Source organism: Sitodiplosis mosellana, unplaced genomic scaffold (assembly GCF_009176505.1).
Source record: "Sitodiplosis mosellana isolate CC-2019 unplaced genomic scaffold, AAFC_SMos_1.0 Smas_scaffold_19, whole genome shotgun sequence".
NCBI lineage: Eukaryota > Metazoa > Arthropoda > Insecta > Diptera > Cecidomyiidae > Sitodiplosis > Sitodiplosis mosellana.
In genome coordinates, this window is record NW_022595261.1 from 59,625 (window position 1) to 82,425 (window position 22,801).

The window sequence follows — 22,801 nt, forward strand, 5'->3', positions numbered from 1 at the left end:
GATGCTGACGAAAGTGAAATAAGTCAATCGGAGAAATCAAAGGAGAAGAAAAAGAAGAAGAAGTTTTTGTTCTAAGCCGACCAACCATTGTATAATATACTGAGGCCTTCCATGCTGAAAAGTAATTGTTTTCGTGATAATAAAGTTAACTCCGTTTGTACACGTGTTGAATAAAAGTGGATAATGCTGTCAATAAATTTATCGATCATGATCCAATTAATCGTTGTGCAGCAAATTCATAGGAATGTTAAGAAGAAAGCATTTAATAACAGTCAACACTTCGATCATCCATCAAGGAAGAAAATTGACACATTTGTTAAGCATAAGATTACTATAATATCTGATTTTGTTTTATTTGTTAAAACACCAAATCATTTCTCCATAATCGCGGGAGTATCATTATTATTGTTAACGCGCACTGAGTGCTGACTTTGTTTTAAAATGTCATTTAGATTTTGAATAGCAAACACATTGTGATCGCACAAGCTAAACCACTCTCTCTCGCTCTGCACAAGATGTAGATGCACCGCACCGATCACAAATCGATAATTATATTGAATAATAGTAGTCAAGTGCATAAAATGGTGCGACATTTATCGATCACATGTCAACGATAAAAAAAAACTATTAATTTCTAAACTGTTTATTTTACTTAAATTTGAAACAGGGAAATATTTGATTTAGCTTCTTTATTTGTTTTTCTATATTTCGCAACAAGTTTTTTTTATTTTACTTATTATATATATATTTTCTATTTTCGTTGTAAAAAAAATGCCTAAAATGTTATTATTAAGTTTAATTGAAACATCTTTTTTTCCTTTTCCATTACGAGAGTTCGAATAAATGTTTACATTTCTTTTTTTTCTCAAGCATAACCAATGGTCTTTTCGTTCTGGTTTCTTTTCCCATTGATTTATTTGAAAGTGATGCATTTAACAAGGTGCATATCCTACGTAAGTAAAGGAAATCAACTTAATACTTAATATATAGCATATGAGGTCATCTTCTTAATTTAATTGAAAAGGCACGTCTTATATATCGTCATTTGATTCGATTCGACGAAATACGACTCATTGTTCCACTCAAGCCTTTTGAGTCACATCAAGTCACATTCACAATATTGAGTATATTTTTATTTTTTAAGAAATATTGTCTACTTTATGGCGAAATTTATTCTTGAATCACTTCTATTGAGTAATTTTTGATTTTTTTTCAACGGAAACATCTCTTTGATACATCTTAACAACATACAAATTGCGCAATTACTAAGTTTAAACGTTCGATTTCATTTGGTTTAGTAACACCTGCATTTATCAGCTGGACAATCGGCATTGTGTTTAATACAAGCGTCTTGGCAATACACATCGGCTCCTTCCTTTCCAGCAATTTTCCCAATAGCTTCGCATGTTGAACTAAAATTTTAATCCAAAATAATTACATACAATTTATAGCAAAACATATTTTATTCAATGCTTGAAGTTTTTTTTTCGTGTTTCACTTACGGGCAATGACAAACTGATTCAGGACAATTTGGTGGATATCGCATACAGTTTGTTTCACACCATTCTCTCATGCCCGGCAAAATACGATAGGATTGCGATGCAATACACACTTGGTCGCTGCAAATAAAACGGATGAAATGTTTGAAAATAAAAAATTTTGCATTCAGAACCACAAATAAAGTTGATCACAAATAAAACTCACCGGACAATTAGTGGGAAAACATTTTCATCTTCTGGTGCGCGGTAATCTCTGTAGTATAACAAGAATGGATTATACTTTCCGATGAAGAGGGGTGGAATACCTCCAGTATTAGATGTAATTGCAACGTCGGCACAGTTCCGGAAAATCTCTGCGGATTGTAAAGTAAATGTAAATTTTCGTGAAAAACTTTTACTTTTTCTCAGTAGTCCGTATGCATATATGTGTTTTATTCACCTGGTCGTCCACATCCAAGAGCTTCTGTTCCGTTGGCGCATGTTCCAAACATATTTCCCGTGTAATAAGTCCATTGGAGAATACATTGTGTGCATGTTACGAACGGTGGTAACTCAATCCGATATTTAAATATACCCTTTTTGGTGCCATCAAGTACATAATATTTGTTATCTTCGGCGTCTTCAACTTTCAAGGGATACTCATCGAAACAGTCTTGATCTGCTTCAACATGCGGATTATTATTGGGGCATAGTGAAATTTCAAAGTAGCCTAGGTGATTTGCCGTCAGTTCCACTTCAACATCAATCGTCTAGGTAAGGAAAAAAAAACTCGGCTTACAACATTGAATTAAGTAAAATTCGCTTTAGCTACTTACCTGTCCAGCGGCGTAAAACTTTGAAACTATCCCCTTTGCATATTGTCCACCGGCTTCGTGCGGACGAGGACTCTCCAAGTGATATGCATCCCCACACACTCCACATTTACCACCGTTTTGTTCCCATTGAACTAAGGTTTTTTTTAATCACCATTTTTTTGTGAACAAAAAAATTGCGTTTATTGAATTTTTAACGCCGTTCGTATGATAAAAGAACTCACAACAAAATTTAGATTGACTTTTATGATGATGTCAAACTATATTAATTACCTGCATAGCCACCACAGTACAGTTCGTTGTCATTATAATTTACTGGGTTCGGATATCCATATCTCCACATAGCGTTACTATGATGATATGAACGACAAAATGTTTGAGAGTATATACTGAATAATTTTCAAAGAGTTTCGCAACAATATGTTGATGAATTTATATATTTACCGTGCCGGAGGTTGCATCAATCGTCCATGTGCATTCACGAGTGTTAACGTAACGAGCAACTGTGAACAAGGTAATAATTTTATCACTTTTTAGCACTTGAAAATATATACGGAAAAATGTAGCTTCGAAAAAAAAGAACAACCACATGTCAAACTTTTTTTTTAGATGCATTACGATGTGACGTTTGGTAGTCGTTGTCGTTGTATGAACATGTTTGATCAAATTATATCAACAAATTTATCTCGGAGAATATTAATTGTTTTAGCTATCACTTTGTAATTGTACGCGTACCTGGAAACCAGTGCAAATGATCACATTGCCTACGGCCATTGTCTGTAAATGGAAAAGTATGGATAAGTTAATTTAATTGAAACGCCAGATTAACGAATTCAATTAGGTTGTAAGTGTATTACATAAATTGAACGTAATTAGGTGAATAAGACTGGAAGAACACCTCAATTAAAAGGTATTTTATCAACGGTGTAGAGACACACAGATCGGAACCAATTGAAATGACATAAAATCGGATGAATTATGGAACCTCATTGGAAAAATACCAATCGCTTCTTGTTGACCAAAATCACAAAAATCTAAACATACATTTGGACTAATGCATTGGATTATACCAAAAATTGAAATTATTTATTTTGTTATTCAACTTTCACGTGTTAATGCACTCTTGCGGAAGGTAAATTCTTTATCATTATCAAAAATTTAAAAAAAGCAAATATAAAGCAATCGCTATTTATTGTTTCGTTTCGTCGATCGTTTTTTTTTTTTCTGTCGATGCACATAGGTTACAGAATTGCTGTGATTAAGTTGTTTTGACGTCAGCAATACATGTACCAGAAAATTTTGTTGAGTATGAATTTGTGTCTAACCATTTGAATTTAGGTGTTTTTTTCAACATAATATACGTTTGAAATGGAAAAACACTGAAATACGCTTGAAAGTCATTTGTATCAAAGCCATGTCGCTACTTCTTTCAATTTTATCACGTAATAATTTCACCAAAGATGTCTTGGGAACAATTAGTTTTCAAGTGGCCCATGATAATTTTCATAGGCAACAACAAAATGGTCATTAAATGCAAGTTGAAGTGTGCAACAATCCACAAAATAGACCACATAGCTCGGTCACTATGCTATTTGTTCATTGAACATTATGTCAATTTTAATTTTATAGCCATTTCATTTTAGTATAATATATGGTTTGATTTGAAATAAATAAAATCTAGTGGAGATTGCAGCTATGAAAAGAAGGCCCTCATATACTTATCAAACTTGTTTTTAATTTGTTAAACAATGTTATTTGGTAATGAAGGATTCTATTGATAGCAGCTGCCATTAAATATTCAATAAACCGTGACTAATGCTTCATTAGGTAGAGCCTGTGCACATTTTACAAAGGCGTCGATGTGACTGCAGTTGTATTTGAGCTATTTCTCAAGCATTTTGTATTTGCATATCACATATCGAAGGTATTTTACTTGAAAAAAAACCACAACAACAACCATGATCGTCACATGAAAATTCCATTTTAGCTAGCACGTTTTTTTGTTCACCACTTTTCAACACTTAGGGGAAATTGGGGAATTCCGGGCCACACTTTATTTTTCGTTCATAACTTTGTGATACATATACTTTTCTTCAAAATTAGAATCTCTCAGTTGTAGTACGCCTCAAATCCTACCATTTGGGTCTTCTCACTTTTAAAAATTCAACTTTGCTAAAAAAAATTTGGTGGTTGGCAAAAAAAGGACGTTTTTGATATTTTCAAAAATCATGGGGAATTGCGGGCCACTTCATCGATTGACATAAAACTGACAATATATTGGTGAAAAATGTTTATTGATCGTTCAAAATGACAAAAGAAATTATTTTAAATGAAATGAAATTGAAAAATCGTAAAATCAAGATCAAAATTAGTCCGATAATTCGCAGGTAGCGCATGTAAAAGAGCTGGTCGTCATATTGGCGCATTTCAAGTGAACTGGTTGGTCGCATGAATCGCAATGAATGGAATTATTTCGATTGAGATTCTTTGGCATGTTTTCCTTGCAAATGATGCAGATCAAAACATCTTCTTCTTCTTCTTCAGTAGAAGATTGAGTGCGCTGTTTCTTCTTTGACGTGGTTGATACTGGACGGGTTTTGCGGTTCTTTGTTGCTGGTGGTTTTGTTTTTGCATCCTTTTGTTGTTGTTGTTTTTACAATTTCTGGCTCTTGGCTTCAGCTTTCTGACGCAATCGGGCCACAACCTCTGGCGATGTTAAAATGCTTGTTTTCATTGGCTCATAAAAAGGACCCTTAACTGATATTTTGTCGGAATATGGCTTGAAAAACATTGAATGTGCAATAAACATGCGTTTTGAACTCATCTAATGTCAAAAATGTAGTGGCCCGTAATTCCCCAGAAAAAATGGCCCGGAATTCCCCAAATGCTCATAATTACAAGATGGTTGCGCATGACTCACTCAATGTATCTTTATGCAAAATTCCTTTTGTGAGGCGAGAGAATAATGACACACCATAAAAAAACATACTTACCTGAATTTATTATCGAAAAAAGGTCGTTTAAAATATGCAAACACGATGATCAGAAAAAAATATTTTGGAATTTTTGTAAATGCACTTATTGCAGAGAGCTCACAGCACGTGTTCACGCGTCGAGTATTGATAGGAAACTGATATTAGGCTAAGACAAGACAAATGAAGCAATTTTGACTTGTCTAACTATTCAAGTGACAGAGAAAAGTCGGGTGGCCCGCAATTCCCCATGGCCCGGAATTCCCCAATTTCCCCTACATAAAATTAATGTTTTTCATTTCATTCCAACTATAATTAAATTTTCATCAAAGTTAATAAACAAAGTCCTATTTTATGATAAAATACGCAGTCATATTTGAAAAGAATATTTCGTGTGCATATGAAAAATTGAAATGGACGCAATGTAGATCAAAAATCTGTAAAAAAAAATTATTCATTGACTTGTGGATGAAGCGGCTGTGTGTCTATTCATCTGATATTAATTAGCTTGTACACATACGATTTTTTTGCAATTACATTCGTTTGCACATGTGTTTCATATTGAATTTCCAATTATGTGACGTAAATTCATTTATCATCGAATTTATTTGCCACGCTGTACACTGATGAAAAAGTGTGAGTGGCTGCCGTCCATCGTATTTATCAAGCAGTTGAATAAACGATGTTAGCACATATACACACTAAATGGGATCTCTTTGCTTCGAAAATTGTTCATTCGTCGGCGGCTGAATTATGCCGATATTGGGATACGGCAAAGCAGGCTCACACATAGCAGAAACAAAGGACAAATGCAATTTGGCTGATGAATCGTTTTAAAATTTACCACTTTTTACAAAGGCAGCCAGATTGTGTGATGCACCATCGCATCCATGTCGTTCCAGTAACTCTAATATGGTGTTTGTACATTTTAACTAAATTATAGAAAATGTTCAAATTGTCGTTGCGGCATTCGAGTGAATACAAGCAGCTGACTCAATTTGATTCACATGAAATTTGCATTAAAAGCGATAAGAGCCAAAATTACAATCATACTATGATATCATGGTAACATGAGCAGGAGCACGAAGAGCAGGAGCAGGAGCACACACAGAGAGAAGACACTGAATGGAAACCTATTGAGCGCTCCCCAAAAAGGAGCAAACGAGAAAATGAAATGGTGCAAAGAGCAGTGGTGAATGTACTGTACTACAGTGCGTGGAAGCGTATGCCGCCACAATCACATGCTAAATCCAATGCACCCCGTTCGCCAAATGCCATGGCTCTTTGATCGTTCCCAAAAAACAAAATATGCATTTAACTCCGACACTGATGTCGGTTTATATAAAGGTGCTGTGCTTGTGTGTGGCTACCGCTTCAGTCATTCTGCGTTCTGTCTCATCACTTATTCATTTACATTTAAACGGCTTTGGATAAATTCGTCAATCTCATCGCTTGTTTATGTATTTTGGCATGCTTGTTGTACTACACATTGCATACTGTAAAGAAAATAAACAGAAAAAAACACGAACACATACACACACACACACACACAGCCAGCCGTACAAGCGATATTCTCCCGGACGAACTAAACATCCGACACCCTGATTAATTTATGTAGAAAACTTTGGCAATGCATTTCCATGCAACAAGGTAGTGAGCATCATATTGCTTCAATTTGAAATGCTGTTTTCGCCTGATAAAGAAAGAAAACAACATAAGTTTACAGCACGCTCGAGAATTCATGCTGACTATATAAATCATTATGGAAATTTATGCTCTATAACTTTTTAGAGTAACATACTGATTAGAACGATAGAACGAAGAAGAGACTTTGATATCAACTTTGAATCCCATGGTGAGCGCTCAAGCTGAAAGGGAGCGAAAGAGTAGTCGAGCGAGACTGATGATTCACAAGTCAATTCATTTCACGTTATTATCAACTGATTTTATGTCAGAATCAGCAAACTCGTTACGTTTTTTTACTGCTAGTGTAAATCAATTACTTGTCATTTGGCTTTCATATGGAACTTTTCTAAGCGATGGTTAGTATGGATAGAGATAGATAGTTTAGAATGTGTGAAGAAGTTTGTCGAACTTTGATGCATCCAAACAAATGATAAATAATCAAAAAAACTATTTTCCTGTTATCACAGACACATTTTTGATGTCATTATGAGCTCAGCAAATGAATTTGTAGGCTATTCTTGAGAATAGTCAGTTTTAAAGTCGCTCAAGAATTTACATTTTAATCTATTGATTTAATATCTGCCATATACAAACGAATTTTCAACACAAGCACACACGAAACGATATGTCAATGAATTCGATGGAACATGAAAATATCAATAAAATGCTTTGTCGATTGTCATCAAGAAGAAGTGCAATGACCGGCCAATGGGACATTCTAATTATAGTTTAACTTGAAAAAAAAAAGAATTCATTATATTTGGACTAATGGAACCAAATTATCCATAAGACTGCTTGCGAAATCAAATGAATCCGACTCGTAAATACAGTGAATGAAATTTGAATTGTTCGCGAGTTTCATTTTTGTTTAAATGTTGGCTAAATGGATATTTTAGAAATAATGGCCTTTTAATCAATGGCAATATGCTATAATACCCGTTTAGTATTATGCAAATGCTTTTTTGGAGAATATTTCACGAAGTCAAGCCTTAACATAAATGTTATGTACCGTATTGATACGGTAATTTGGAATAATGAGTCTGTTCATCGCGGATTAATCGAATAAATACATTGAATTATTTATGATTCATGCGTTTCGCCTTTTTTCATCCGAATAACCAGATAAATCTCACTTTAAATGAATTTATGAGGCGTCTGCAATGAATTGTTATGAATTTTGATGGAAGCATAAGCCCCATAGATTAATCTATTTACAAAAAAAAAAAGAGTTGGAAAATTGTCGTGCATTTTGCATGTAACTATTTTGTTTCATAAAAAACAGAAATAATTGCTCACCCATGAGCATGTGGATAAAAAGCGGGAATAAATTGAATAAATTTGTAAAGCCGATTTTATATGGTGGTATTGATTCATTACGCATACAATTCGATATGAATGTAACAGGTTTCCATAAAATTCGTTAATTTTGTACAATATTTTAATGATTTAATATAACTCAGTAGTTTACTAAGCACATACACACACAAACCACACAACAAAAGAGCATAAAGAATTTCTGATACGCTTGACCACGGCTGGGCGTCAAGTGTCAAACTTCAAACAAGAGAACCAAGTGAGAAGATAAGATGATATTGCAATCAAAAGCAAACCGGCTTTTGAAGAGACTTCAACGAACTTTATCTTTTTGCCGCTTGATTTTTCTTCACATATTTTTTTTTGTTTTTTTTTACACGTATGTTCAATAAATTGGTGCGCGCTTTATTAATTCTCTTTTGGGATCAAGCGGCTTGCTTTAAATGTTTTCATCTCCACGTTTTGAATTTCAATTTTGTAATTTACCGACCAGTACTTATTTACAATTAATTGCTTATGCTTGAAAAAACAATGCACATAAAATTTTACACGACAAAAAAAAACATTTAATGTATGAAGCTAATTAAAATGCAATAAAATTTCCAAAATCGTTCAGGAAATGCGGTTTCGGTCAATATATTGATTTAACCTGGAACGCATCAAATATCATCTCAACGTCACTTAATATTACAATTCAAAATCGAAACCGGTCACATAATTGACCCTTCGTGTCACCGAATCACCTGAAGCAGTTGATTCGTACCTATAGCATTCGACCTTCAATACATAAAATGAATGACAAATTAATTGATGAGCAGCAAAAACCAGACAACCGACGTATTAAACGTGTACTTGCAAAATTCGTATATTTTTTCTCGCGTCAATATTGGTAAAAATAGTTGGTTCTTCGTCACATTACACCGATAATCCTTGCAATTGATTTAATGTGTGATTTTCATGTCAGACCGAATTTTTGCGTTTTGTCGCGAAATCTTTGTCTCTGAGTTAACGCCAGAGTTAAATCTATCATTGCTGAGGATAAATGGGTAAAACTGAGACGAATCAAAATGTAAATATATTTTTACATTTATTGAAGTTTGTCCAAGTTTTTTTTTATGTGAATATAAAGCTCCAAGAGGAAAAAGCTTCACGGTATGTGGTTTTTATGGATTGCAATTTGTGTGGCGAAACACAATGAGATAAGGCGCAAACATTTCAATGTGGATGTAGTGGTTCAATGAAAATGTAAATAAACGTAGAATCAGTTATTGAAGTGAATTTGAATGCAATCATCAATCAATGTTTGACAAAGTAACGAAAGAAAAACTTCCACAAGCATTTTGACAAACATAAGCGGAAATTACATTAAGCACAAATGAGAGCAAAAGCGAACAAACAACATTTTAACCCATATTTTTGCAATGCAAGCACTCTAGTTGATGTTTACATCTTTCCAAATGGATAAAAACAAGCTCTCTGTTCTACTCTTGTATGCAATGCAAATAATCGTACAAAAATAAGAGTACTAGACTCGGAACAAATACAACTTATTCAAGCGAAAATAAAAACTATCGAATGGTTGTTTGTCACAGTATGAATATCATACTCAGTTTGATAAAAGAGGTAAGAATATGGTATTGAAGAAAACTAATCGACGTTATTTTTAAAATTTGAAATGCAGCCAAATTTTTCAATAATATGTAAACTCAATGAAGTTCAAAAGAGAATATAACACTCAAACAATCTTTCAAAGATTTAGAATGTCCAAACAGTTGTGTTCATTCTGTAGGTAAGTGTTTTTATTTATTTATGAATAAATATGGTGGTGTATTAAATATGTACTCAAAACACGCATGCCATTCAAACGATTACATACACATTTCCAACCGTTTCCTACTGAATTGTGGTGTACTATGGAAACTTTGCATCGATGGATTTCTGGTAATTGGATGGTTTCGTTGCAAATCTGAACCGTTTGAAAAATTGCATATACGATTTTTGGTGTGCTTTTGAGGTTGAGAGCAGTCTTTGACTTGGCAAGACTAATGTTTGAGCAAAAGTAGTTAGGTTGTTTGAATGCAATTTCAAGGGTATTTCTTCGTGCAACAATTATGTAGTTTCATTGGAATTTTAAAACTTTACCATTCTACACATTTCACAACTACTAATTGTGTTAAGCATTTAGCCAAGTTTTATCAAAACATTTGCACAACTTGAGCGAACTTTGTCTCAAGAGGCAGGGCAATGCACCACTTTTGGTTCATTTTGAAACAATGTTGAATATTTTCGGTCCTAAAAAATTCTTCGCCACTTCTTCGGAAGCCATCGCTTGTAATCGGCTTTGTAGATCGGATTTGATGGTATGTAAACGATTTTCGAATGGAACGCAACCGAACCACACCAAAGTTTATTTATTCTGCACTTCAAATCTGCACCAACATTTCGCTAATGCCATGATTGATTGTGTGCAAGCGTATATATGTGTTTACGTATTAAAATGCTTGCCTCGCTCCAATAACTATTTAATGGGTGCTCTGAACTCACTCGTAAACACTCTTATTTGGGGTAACGCATCATTTAGCTCGTCATTGAGAAATTATTAACGTCTATGTTTGTAAGTTAAATGAGTCTTGTACTTTTAAGTGATGCGAGTTCTGACTTCTGTTCTGCCCTTAAATTAGCGCACTTAATTTATCAAGCAGCAGCAGCAGCAGCAGCAGTGTTCGGTTGCTGGGCAATTAAAAACAAGTGCATGATATACGAAATATTTTCAAAATAAATGCGTCGGTAAAGTTTTCAGTGGTATTTTAACGACTGTGAGTTTTATGGTAAGAATAAGTCCCGATTTGTATTTATTGTTCGAGCAAGCAAACAAACAAGCACAAAAAGCCACTTGAAAAAACGATTGAAAAAACAAACTTCGATCAAATTCCATCACTTTAAGTTGTTCTGCTGTAGATGGATTCTGAGAAAATGACTGCATTTCTCTTATGCTTGTCACAAAAATCCATTAAATTCATGTAAGATAATGAAATGATTCCTGACTTTGCCAATGATGGCGTCATCAAGCACATTACTTTTGTACAGCCTAAATCCCTACCTTCCTTTTTGAGATCTACACACGTTCATTTGATATACAAATCCACATAAACTTGAATGATTTACGAATCGGTGACATGTCCCAACGTGAACCCGTGTCGATTTCACCACACACTTCATTGATTATATAGAAAAAATTATTGAGTTCATTGAACCTTAATGAGAAAGCGCGTCCTTAAATTGAAAGCATAAACTTGCATCAACCACATGTAATATTTTATAATGGGTCGTAGAATTAAGGCATGTAATTTTTGGAATTTTACTTTTTTTATAATAATTATTTTTTTCATTAATTAATCGTCGGTCGTTTTAAATTGAATTTCAGATGATTCAACATGATAAAGCCGAAAATAAACGGCCGAAAATAAGATATGCGGTCTTGTTTTTTAGATATTTTGAATTTCAAATGAAACTTAAAAAAGAGAATCAACTTTGTCAATCGAATAGTTTTGATGTGTTAATCTACATCTCTTTGATCGTGTGTATAATAATGTAAACACAATCAAATCAACACTGATTTCCTTTGAAAAATAGACAGCGTTTTGTTACTCATTGTAATGACTGAAATCAAAATGTGTGTCCCGTTTCGTTTCAAAGCACAAAGTTCTAAACGGTTCAACAGACTCATCGAAAAAGCAATGTAAAAAAGAACATTAAAACGATATATAAGTCGTGATCGCATCAGCGACAAGAAGATTTTATATGAAGTTTATTGACACCAAAGTTCGTTACGTTCCTGACGACTTCTCTCTGCCTATGAATGTGATGCGTAAAACATTTGCATAAATTAATTTCTTCCGTCATAAATTTCTACCCAATCTGTTTTGCACATTGATTTGGTCTCTCTCTTTGCGACTGATAAACAGCTCATTTTCAATTTGCACATTTCAACCCGAAAACGTTGGAATTTCATATCGGATCAGACAAACGATAAAACGATTCCACCAAAAATGCAAATGACTGTGTGCCTAAGTGCTTCATGCAAATAAAAACTTCACCATGAGTGTTGAATGTCATTCAACGCCACTAAGCTGTAGACATCTCTCTCCGGCTATACGGCAAACAACAGAACCAACATTGAACATGAAAGTGACATGTTCAATTGTGTTTGTTTCGTTAGTTTCAATTGCGCCGCTACGAGAGGTCACTTTTGTCGTTTCTTGTTGTTATGTTACATGTAAAATCAATGGTATTAGACGAGGATGAACTTCACCATGAGAACGAAAATGAAATAAAATGTGGTTTTCTTCTTCAACCTTTTTTAGTAGTTGCACTTTGACGCAGTTTTGATTTACTGAATTTTGAAGGATCGCAAATTGTAAAGAGGAAGTAATTGTGAAGGAAAAATCGTACAGGAAAAAGTATTATTGAAGTGGTTACTACTTTTGAGAGTTTTTTGTGTATGCCATAAACGCAGAAGGGGATTTAAAATCTTTTTAGACTATGAGAATTGCATTTGGAGCTTAAGCCGAATATGATTCCGATAGAAATGACATGAGTTGACAGCTCGAATCATGATTACAGTGTTGAAAACAAAGACAAAATGGATACGCGGTACGCACTTCGACCTCATTGAAACAGAAATAATATTATGCACAAGCTCTTGGTTCTCCGGATACTACGTACTAAAGCCAATGCTTTGTCCAGCTTTCAGAATCTCTTTGAGTATTGCTGCACTACGTACATTTCACTTTGAAAACGAAACGTCCTTTGACCAAAACTGTCAAGAAAAAGAGGAAATCCAAAAGTTAGAAAATGCGTTGATTGTAATGCGCCAACGCTCAAGAATCTCTTTCAAATGCAAATGAAAGCTTTTTGTGAATTAAGCCTTCAGTACATGAATATGGACATGATGAAAAAACAATTAATGTGAAGTGTTTTTACAGCGGTATAATATTCCGGCGAATGGAAAATCAAAAGAGCTTAAATAATAAAAATACGCGAATTCAGTTATACAATTGAAAATCCACTCGAAAAAATCGAAATGAAATAACACGCTGAAAATAATGTCATTGCTCGCATCAAACGCGCAAAAAACAAATGAAAAAAAAAATTGGCATCATACCAGCACATTTTGTGGCAAACCATTCAATTTGTTTATCAATTGTCTACGAACCAGATTAACATTTGATCAAGTTTATCTCTGTGTCGCGATTTTCGTTTCGAAATTGAATCATTAAATTTTATCTACCACACACACACACACACACACACACACACACAAAAGGGCAAACATACCAATTACACGCAAATCGAAATGATTTTGCAGCACAGTTTTATGTTGATTGACGATAAGGTGGTCGCATTGCAAGAGTAAAAAAAAACTCACGGGCTCATGCATTGAAATGGGAGGAAATCGATCTGCAAATGATGCTGGACAAATCCGGATGAATCATCCATTACAATTGGAAATCGACATTCACATTGGCGACAAATGGAGTGAGGAATCAGAAACGAGGGCTTTGGCACATAAACTCACATTTGCAATCAAAGTACTGAGCATTACAACAGAGATTACACACGAAATTCCTTCAGTTGATTTGCATATAGCACACATATTCCCATTGCAACTACTGGGCTACGGTATGTCAATAGTTCGTGATTAGTCGCATTAGACTGTGTCGTAAGTTCTATGCACAAGCACTAGCGCCAATTGCATGCTGCACAATATTTGTATTTTCAGTAATTTGACTTCGCATTGGATCACATACACATACGTATGCGTCAAACAATTAAATTCAAACTTGTAATTTACGATACAGACAAGTCAAAAGTTTCTATTTAGATTGTCCAACACTTCTCATCATCGAAGACATCTGCTACTACGCAAGTAACCTCACTTCATTCTATCAAGACTGTCGTGCTTTGTACTCTAACTTGTTTGAATCGAGTTCATTTAACAAATACCGTATACATCAACGTTTCAAAGATTAGTTACGATATATTTCCGTAAGCGCTGAAGAGCTGAAGTTTTTGTACATCGGAAGTAATTGAAAATACCGTGGAAAAAAACTTCGACTATACAGAATGGTTTCATTTAATTTTCAAAGCTGAATGGAAAGTGTACAAGGTATGCCGATATAGAGAGAGAAGATTCGATTCACTTAGTTGAAGTGACATTGGTATTTCCGTAAAAGACCCGTAACGCATAGGTATGCATGTGTGCTATAAATTTTATTTAAACAATTAACAGCAGCAATATATTACCGTCGTGTGCAAATTTTCAATGCTTACGTTCCCATTTATTTGCATTTTATCCCGTTCCACACATGCACAGGCATACATACACATAAGCGTGTAAGTGTGTTAGGCCGTAGTAAATTATATATAATTATAGACTAAACAAGATGCGTGTGTGTGAAGCGGTTGGAACTTAAATTGAAATTCACGTTCTTTCTGCAAAACCCATTCACTATTGCGTAGCAAAGACAAAATGATCAATTAAATTTATTACCATTTGCAAAGCAGCCGACTACTCAAACAAATGACGTCGTATCATGCTCACGAAGAAAGTGTCAAACTACAAGTATATGAACGGTGTCTGTGTGTATGGGCAATCGTCGTTTCATTTACGGGCTGCTCTTTTAGTTGATATTGAAACGACAGAATAACAAAAGAACAACGCACACAATTGATCCCTTGGGTATCATTAGAGTAACGTCATTCATTGGAAATTCACCCTTTCAGTTTATATATATACGTGGGGATGCATGGAAAAGTATAGATGCTCAAACTACCTTCAATTTCCATTGCAAGCACCGGTAAATAAATTCCGATGAAAATCGAACAACAACAAAACGGCAGCTAAAAGGAAATCGATGTGTGTTTGTACAGCACACATTCGCTAAAAGAAGCAATAGAACAATCAAGCGATAAAAAGTTTTTCGATTTTTCACTCGCACTCATGCGAGCAACAAACATTATTCAGCTCACGTGAAATTCAATGGCGAAAATTCCATCATGAAAAATAGTCGAAAACATAAAATCGATACAATTCGCAAGAATGAAGAATTGAATTGAACTCAGTTTTATGGCAAAAATCACGATTTTTCGATAAACACATTCAACGCTATTTATTGACTTTCTCTCTCTCTCTCTCTCTCTCTCTCTCTCTCTCTCTCTCTCTCTCTTCCAACAAAAACAATATCTCGTGCCAGACAATAGCAATTTAAAATGAAAACATATACATATTTAAGCTGTTTCAATTCACTAATTACTGTACGCATAGGAAAGTATCGGATTGTAGTGGAAGAGAGACTTGCATAGTGTCAAATATTTGAACGGAAACGGGAAATCTTTATAATCTCGTTTGAGTCCGAGATGAATATGTGTAGAACATAGATATAGTGCCACAATACATTTCAAATTTCCAATGACTTACATTGGACACATAGCAGTCAATGCCATCTCAATTCCAACTCATTGAATCATTGAATTTTTCGGCAACTTTTTTCAAACGTGTATGGCTTTACGACGACGCTAACAGCTTCTCTGTGGGCCGTTACTACTATTGATGTTTTGCAATGGTTACTCGATGCATTTTCCAAAATACTATGATTTTTGTACTCTCTTCTACAATGTGTGTGTGCAGAGAAGCTGCTAGTATCGCCATAAAGTTGATTATATTCAACTCAAGCCACACACGATTGAAAAACGTTGCTCGAAATATTCGATGATTCAATGAGTTGGTTCAGAGATGTCATTGACTGTCTTTTGGTATTCCGGCAATATATTTATGGTGTAGAAATTGAATTAGTTTCCAAAGGACCATAACTGGACAAGCAAGTTTCAAGTATTATTACGACGAATCTCTAGAGTTGAGTGATTCAGATCAAAGATGGTGAAAACAAATAGGCACTACTGCTGGAATCAACCGATTGAGAGAGCGTACATGCAGAAACATCACAAAATACGCCAAATACAAAATTGGTTTGACGCATTGCATTCTGCATTCCAATCGCGCATTCTTTTTTGTGTTTACTGACAATTTGGTTGCGGCTGTAGCCGCAGTTGATGACGCGACCACCGCATGTGCTCCACCATTTTTGCACAAATTTAAATTATTGTTGTTTTTGTTTGTTCGATTGGTAACGTTTATCTTCTGTTTTTGTAGTTGTTGTTGTTGTTGTTGTTAAATGCTTCACTCACTCGTCGATTGTACGTGCATGAAGTACACATCCACAATGACTGACATAGACGGCCCAATGTTAAATTCGTTTCATTGGCAAAATAAATATTTATAAAATGACAAAATAAATGTTCCGAAAAATGGTTGGCCTTTTTTTCGGTTGTCTGTGGTAAATTTTGTTGTTGTTGTTATTTGTAAAGTTTCTGTGATTTTGTGTGTGTCCGAAATAAATATTTATTTCATTGGCGATTTCAACAAGAGCAAAAACAGATGAGTACGCACACGCGACGAGACGTGACGCGACACGTATTAATTTAATTTATAAAATTTACGCTCACGGTAATTATATTACAGTGGACAAGCCTAGGGGGATTTAACTACGTGAAAACTTGTAAAAAAATGATATAAACGCGCACGAAATTGTTTCATTCACCAGAGAACTTGCATGATTCCACTCAGTTGACAAGTTCCGTATTAAAACAACATGCGCGAACTTGTGCGAGTTCGTGTGCAAACATGAAGCTGGACGACGCGCACACATCAGTCGTTCCATTTGTTATATCTATCTGGATTAACTTTTTCTTCCAACACTTTCTCCAGCTCTTTAAAAATATTTCCTTTGTCCATTTTATATTTATATAAATCTTTGAACTTTTGGAAAGGATGTGAAAAATCTTTATACACGTAAACAACCGATTTTTAGTTTGTAACGCGTTTTAGTTGTCAAATAACAACTTGAAAAACGCGCAAAACCATAAACAAACTTGTGTAAACTTGTGACCGTGCGCGTCAGTACGTACAACGAACGCGTCGAACTTCCGCGAATCAAGCAAACTGGCAGAAAACATGCTGAACTCGTAAGAGTTAAATTCCCCTAGGGACAAGCACTTGTGCTGGAAAACAAATTGTGCATACAAATGAGTAAATGTGTACTTTTGGCTACCACATTTTCAAAGTGCCACTACTATTTTGTGTTCGAGCTGCTTCATTTATACATATAGTACGATTGATTGAAATGCGCGAGTTAATGTCGCTTTAAAGCTATGAGATAAACGACTTCATTGTTGTGAAGGCCCAATAAACCCATTTAAATTTTTCATTTTTATTTCTCTCTTTTTCGCTCACACTTATTTAAACGACGAACAATTTGTAAATGAATCGCTGTTAAGTTTGTTGTACTTCACAAATTGTGTCTTCGCATTCTAGTTGTTGTAATCATTGTGCTATTGTGTGTGGTAGAATGAAGTGCACGCAAAGTTTTTCTACGAAAATTAACATGGCTGAATTTGAAGAAGTTCACTTTTGGATCACAAACGAATGTGTCTCGGTGGCATAGTCTTGCTCTCAAGGGGTGTGGATAAAACAGCGGCTTGCTTGCTGGCTTGCAATAAGCGCACGTAAGTAGTGTCTGATTATCATGTGAACAAGTAATCGATTGAAATCCCCATTGGTCACACAGTGTGCAATGTTGCATGTAAGCAAGTACCTTACAATGTGCCAACAGCACAGAACCGAACAAAACGTAATGCAATCATTTGGCTGGCTTGTATTTCATGGAGTTGGCTCGAATCTCTCTCTCTCTCTCTCTCTCATCGCCGTGCAATAGAAAAACAGAAGCAACAAATTGTTCTATCGTCGTCAATGACTATTCCGTTCGTCTTTACGGTTCTTTATATCCTTTTATTGAAGTTATCGCATTTTCAAGAGATTTATGTGACTGAATTAAATACACTTTATTACATGGAATAGCGCCGCGCTGTATGTTATATGGCATCGCCATAGTCACATATAGAGTATATGTTTGTGTAAATGTGTGAAAACGAAACCAACCAAGTAGCAACCTTTTGAAAACGCGGCGCGCAAATTTTTCAAGTGCCTTTCAAAACTGAAATATTTTCTTGTTTCCGCTCGTCTCGTTGAATTCATTTTATTTTCCTTTTCCTTTCTTTTTTTTTCCTTCATTCTTCTCTTCGGTTGAAATCCAATTTTCTGCAATTCTATAATAAAAACCAGAAACTTTGGTAACATTTTTTATTCTTTTTTTTCTCTTTTTCTTCTTCATCGTCATCGTCGTCTTCTTCTACTTCTTCTTCTTATTTGGTGCCATTAGAGAACGAATCGACTGCATAAATCTATCGAACTCAACTTCGTCTCAATACAAATTCAATTTTTACACTGTAAAATCGTTTGTGTGTTTTCATTCATAAAAGGGTTTCACTGTTCTTATTTTCGCATTTTTATGCAACAACATAAAAATCGAAGAAATGAAAACAGTTAAATTGTATTGACTGAACACAATACTCTTGATAAATTCAATTTTCGAATCTTTGTTGCATTATTATCGCTTGGTGATGTTATTTTGTGCCACCTTTTATATATATATATATCACATGCGCTGCGATTCACTCATTTTTCTCCATTGTCACATTGTTCTTTTCGAGCGCTGCTTATCGGGCTTCGTGCTTTCGTTGTTCCCGGGAAAATTCGCATTGGAAAAATGACGAACAGAATAACAACAACAGCAGCACGCAGCATACATGCGAAACACAACGAAATGCTGTACCATTTGATGTATTCGTGTGCGATTCGCCATTTCATGTCGGATTGAAAGAAATATTATATTCGATCAGACAAAAATTCAGATTCAATAAGCGGGATGCAGTTTTCCAACGTTATTTGTGTGCTGCCAATACAGAAATGAAAGGGTTTAGAGCGAAAATGTTATACAGAAAGGTTGAGAGGAAAAATGTCAAATGAAAAAAGATAGCTATATAGTTCACTATAGTTTACTATACAGTTTACTATATAGCTATCCCTTTTCCGCTCATTCATCATCGACATTTTTCCGCTCAACTTTTCTGTATAACATTTTCGCTCTAAACCCCTCAAATGGTATGTATGGATTTTTTCTTCGGATTTTATTTACAGATGTTCAGTCGAATGCGATATCTGCAATTGGGTGTGAGACGACATGAAAAATGGTACGATAGCGTTAATTTACATCGTTTACTGCATACAAATACGTAGAAAAAAAACTTGTGTTTTTTTACTTGATAGGTTTTGTGCTCTGAAGCCAAGTCGTTGGTTAGGTAGACGTATTCGGTGTTCATTCAATGCTAACACCGGTCCAGCTGTTATGAAATCGAATCCAATATAATGAAAATTCATTCATTAAAAATTCACCGCTGACTGCTTTTTGGAAGGCAGATCAGAATTCATAACGAATATATGATCCAACTAATGAGAATTTGAAAGAAAGAGTCAAATGCTTTTTTGTATTTTGATCCAGCTGTGTCATTGTTAGTTTTTCACAGGCACTTTTGACATCGATTCGGCAAAAAGTGATAAAGTAATATATTTTATGTGTACAACACTGGCGTGACCTATCTATTCATCGTCATATCTATGTCGATTTTTTTTTCTGGAACTTGCAAAAATTTGCCATTTTAATATTCAAAATGGATGAGAAGAGGAGGATCGTCCGAACATTAATGTAAGCATTTAGCGTTAGAAGTTCCACTTTTTTCTCTTCAATAACAACAAACGATATAGATAACGGAATATTACAATTTAGAAGATACAAAAATTTCAATCACATCATCTTTGAGAATTTCAGCTTGATTCGCATAATAAATATATGACGGAAAAAAATATCATCCAATGAAAAGAATAAAATGTATCCGATTCATCAGCAATAGAACCAGAATATAAAACTTGAACAATTCTTGTTCTCATAAATGAATAAAAAAAATCGATAGACGATTGGCAAAATCATTTATTGATACACTCTCAGCGAGAAAAAAAAACGATTTTCAGACGAGTTTCAAGCGGCATTTGGGCAATCATATCTTTGTTATACTTTTATAGTGTAGTTATATTTTTGTTTTGAAAGTTAAACTTGGTCATAAAATTAATTGTGTGACTCCTTACGTTTTCGTTGATGATAAATAAATTAACGAAATTTTATGCACTTAATAAGTAAACGAAGCGATTGTTTTGGTTCGAATAAATGTCATTGAGCAAACGGTTAAGAATCAAATCGATATCACTTTATCGCGAAAACTAGATTGAAACACTAGTTGAATATGCCAAAAGAGAAAATATTAAATTTCAATATATTGATATACCAATTGAGCTATGAGCACGTACTGCCGTTGTCTTCAATCAATACCTAGGTAAAATATACGTCAATTGTTTCACTTGCAGCGAAAGTGCGGCACGTCCAAATAAAATTTAAATGAGAATTAGCTTGTCTTCCAAAGATGTCCACTGACTCAAAGAAGATTTCACCACTGTGTCTTCGGCTTCGTTTCGACTTATACTAACTTTGATTCCCAGTCACATTTGAGTTTTGTAAGAACATCCACTCAGCTCGAGAGAGATAGAGAACGTGTTTCAAGTGACCGCAACAAAAACGAATTTTAAGGCGCGAAAGGAAAATACACAAAAAAAACAAAGCGAACGCACGACAACAATCACATGTAAAGCCGGACGAAAATCAAATCACAGCTATCTCACTGTCCACGTACGACAAGACCAAAAATACACACATACGTATACAAAGAAGACCACCTTTTTCAAATGAAACAGTTTATAAGCTCGACTTGTTTTGCGAGACGGTATAGTTTGTTGAACTTTTTGTTGTTTTGAAATGTTTTGATTTCGTTCAAGTTTTTTTTTCAGCATTCGTATTCGTCTTCATTTTAAACAGACAGACTTTTGTCCGTTTTACGCCTGTTCGTAGTCTATATTTTTTGATGTTCGTTTCAAAATATCATATATATATATATGATCACCGATGCTTCTCGAGTGTTACAAATGCTTTAAGTCCACTAGAACATTTGTTTCCATTGGAATTAAATTGGTTTTGAATAATGTATTATATCTTTATATATATTATGCTGTTGATAGAAGGTATAAGAACACCTACCGTTGCATATATGTGAACCAATGAACCTGAATATGAAAATACAACGACTTTGCTTTCAAATATTTTGATTTATTTCCAAAATTAATCTTTATCGTCATTGTGAGACATCAATATATCTTTATGGCATTTTGCCCCCATATATTTGAAAATAAAACAAGATTGCAGTTTCTACAATTGCTAAGTGAAATGGGTGAATAACCTATTTTGACTGTATTTGGAATATTCCATCTGAATGGCTTGATTTTTTTTTGCTTTTTTGCTTTCATTCGTCTCTCAAGGTGAATAAATTTGTAATCATACTTAAGCTGTAAATCTATTAGATTGTATTGTGAATCATAATTTTGCATTGGCTTATTAAAAACCAAATACATTTTAGTTCATACTTTTAATACACATATTCTCCTTTTATACTTGGCTAAAAATTCGATAAATTTTTTTTAAACATATTTGTTTTAAAATTGAATAGTTCATATACAAAAAGTTTTGGTTTTCTCAATGTTAAATACGGCACAAGACTTACGTACAGTATGTTGTCATGATAACAGCATAATATTCTCATAATCATGATAAATGAATCGTTGATTGCATTGGAGTGATTTATGTTCAGTATAGTGCTTCAACCACCCAAAGGGATTTCATCCTTTCGACTTCAATTTATCAACGTTCAAATGGTGCATAAGATTTTCATCGGTCGGCTTTGTTCTTCTTCACCAAATTAGAAAACATTTTGCAAATTGGGTTTTCCACAAAAACCGTGAAAATGCCAAACAAAAAAACATCAAATGCACATTTATACTGTGGTCACGGAGAGAATTCCCGATAATTTTGAGACGTCAACCGAAGCGTTTGTTGTAGCACCATTACTATTACGATTTGGTATGATTTGCATATTCGATTCATGCGGAGTGGTGGCTCCAATCGCATTTGGTGTTTGTTCTTTCTTTTTTTTCAATGTTTTCTTATCGACGATGGTTGCCTGCGTGGGCTGTTGTAGCTGAGGGTGGTAATATTGATTGAGTGTCGCGTGTGAAATGTCATGCATTTGCTGATTTTTCGACGCAATTAAAGATTCTTGTCGTTGTCGACGTTCTTTTGATTTTTCCATGTGCTTTTTTCGTTCTTCTTTCGTCCAGTATCGTCCCATTTTCACTTCAGATATTGTATCATCTTCGGTTGTTTGATCATTGGTTCGCTCTTCGTTGATTTTCGATGCACGAGCCGCACGTAAAGTTCGATTTCGCACCGGACGACGGACGATGTATCTGCTGCCATCAGGTCGACGCTTTACTTTCCATTCCATGCGCTCTTCACTCGGTTGCGGTTGAAGCGTATGTGTATATGCCTAAGCACAAAGGGGAAAA

General features: G+C 34.7%; 3 protein-coding genes and 1 long non-coding RNA gene across 17 annotated transcripts in view; 2 read left to right on the top strand and 2 right to left on the bottom strand.

Moving 5' to 3' along the window:
- The window catches only part of LOC129568447 (interaptin), a 53,891-nt gene extending 53,016 nt beyond the window's left edge, over positions 1-875 (top strand). For all 8 annotated transcript variants that reach the window (XM_055446300.1, XM_055446301.1, XM_055446302.1 and 5 more), the window contains one exon: positions 1-875. In XM_055446300.1, the coding sequence (XP_055302275.1) occupies positions 1-75 (75 nt within the window). In that variant the 3' untranslated portion in view covers positions 76-875.
- Positions 675-22,099, bottom strand: LOC129568449 (uncharacterized). 6 transcript variants are annotated; one of them, XM_055446311.1, is made up of 9 exons: positions 21,961-22,099; positions 3,047-3,088; positions 2,756-2,814; positions 2,585-2,661; positions 2,315-2,445; positions 1,939-2,248; positions 1,705-1,852; positions 1,503-1,619; positions 675-1,412 (listed from the first exon to the last, which is right to left on the bottom strand). In XM_055446311.1, the coding sequence occupies exons 1-9, from the start codon at positions 22,003-22,005 to the stop codon at positions 1,295-1,297; spliced, it is 1,047 nt and encodes a 348-aa protein (XP_055302286.1). In that variant the 5' UTR covers positions 22,006-22,099; the 3' UTR covers positions 675-1,294. The 6 variants fall into 6 exon arrangements, with proteins under 6 accessions (XP_055302286.1, XP_055302288.1, XP_055302290.1 ...); XM_055446313.1 differs by lacking the exon at positions 21,961-22,099 and adding an exon at positions 21,441-21,552; XM_055446315.1 differs by lacking the exon at positions 21,961-22,099 and adding an exon at positions 20,682-20,953.
- The window catches only part of LOC129568450 (uncharacterized), a 65,829-nt gene continuing 60,422 nt past the window's right edge, over positions 17,395-22,801 (top strand). The window contains exon 1 of the long non-coding RNA XR_008687950.1: positions 17,395-17,907. This is a non-coding gene — a long non-coding RNA (uncharacterized LOC129568450). The remainder of the gene's footprint in view (positions 17,908-22,801) is intronic.
- Positions 21,492-22,801, bottom strand: part of LOC129568448 (slo-interacting protein 1) — a 62,398-nt gene continuing 61,088 nt past the window's right edge. For both annotated transcript variants that reach the window (XM_055446310.1, XM_055446309.1), the window contains exon 8: positions 21,492-22,782. In XM_055446310.1, coding sequence (XP_055302285.1) covers positions 22,231-22,782 — 552 coding nt within the window. In that variant the 3' untranslated portion in view covers positions 21,492-22,230. The remainder of the gene's footprint in view (positions 22,783-22,801) is intronic.

Excerpts from the sequence above, each read along its gene's own strand:
- LOC129568449 (XM_055446311.1), bottom strand. The coding sequence starts at position 22,005 with ATGATTATGAGAATATTATGCTGTTATCATGACAACATACTGTAC. Across the intron at positions 1,853-1,938 it reads TCTTGGATGTGGACGACCAG|AGATTTTCCGGAACTGTGCC; the intron begins GTGAATAAAACA and ends TACAATCCGCAG. Across the intron at positions 1,620-1,704 it reads GTTTTCCCACTAATTGTCCG|CGACCAAGTGTGTATTGCAT; the intron begins GTGAGTTTTATT and ends TTTTATTTGCAG.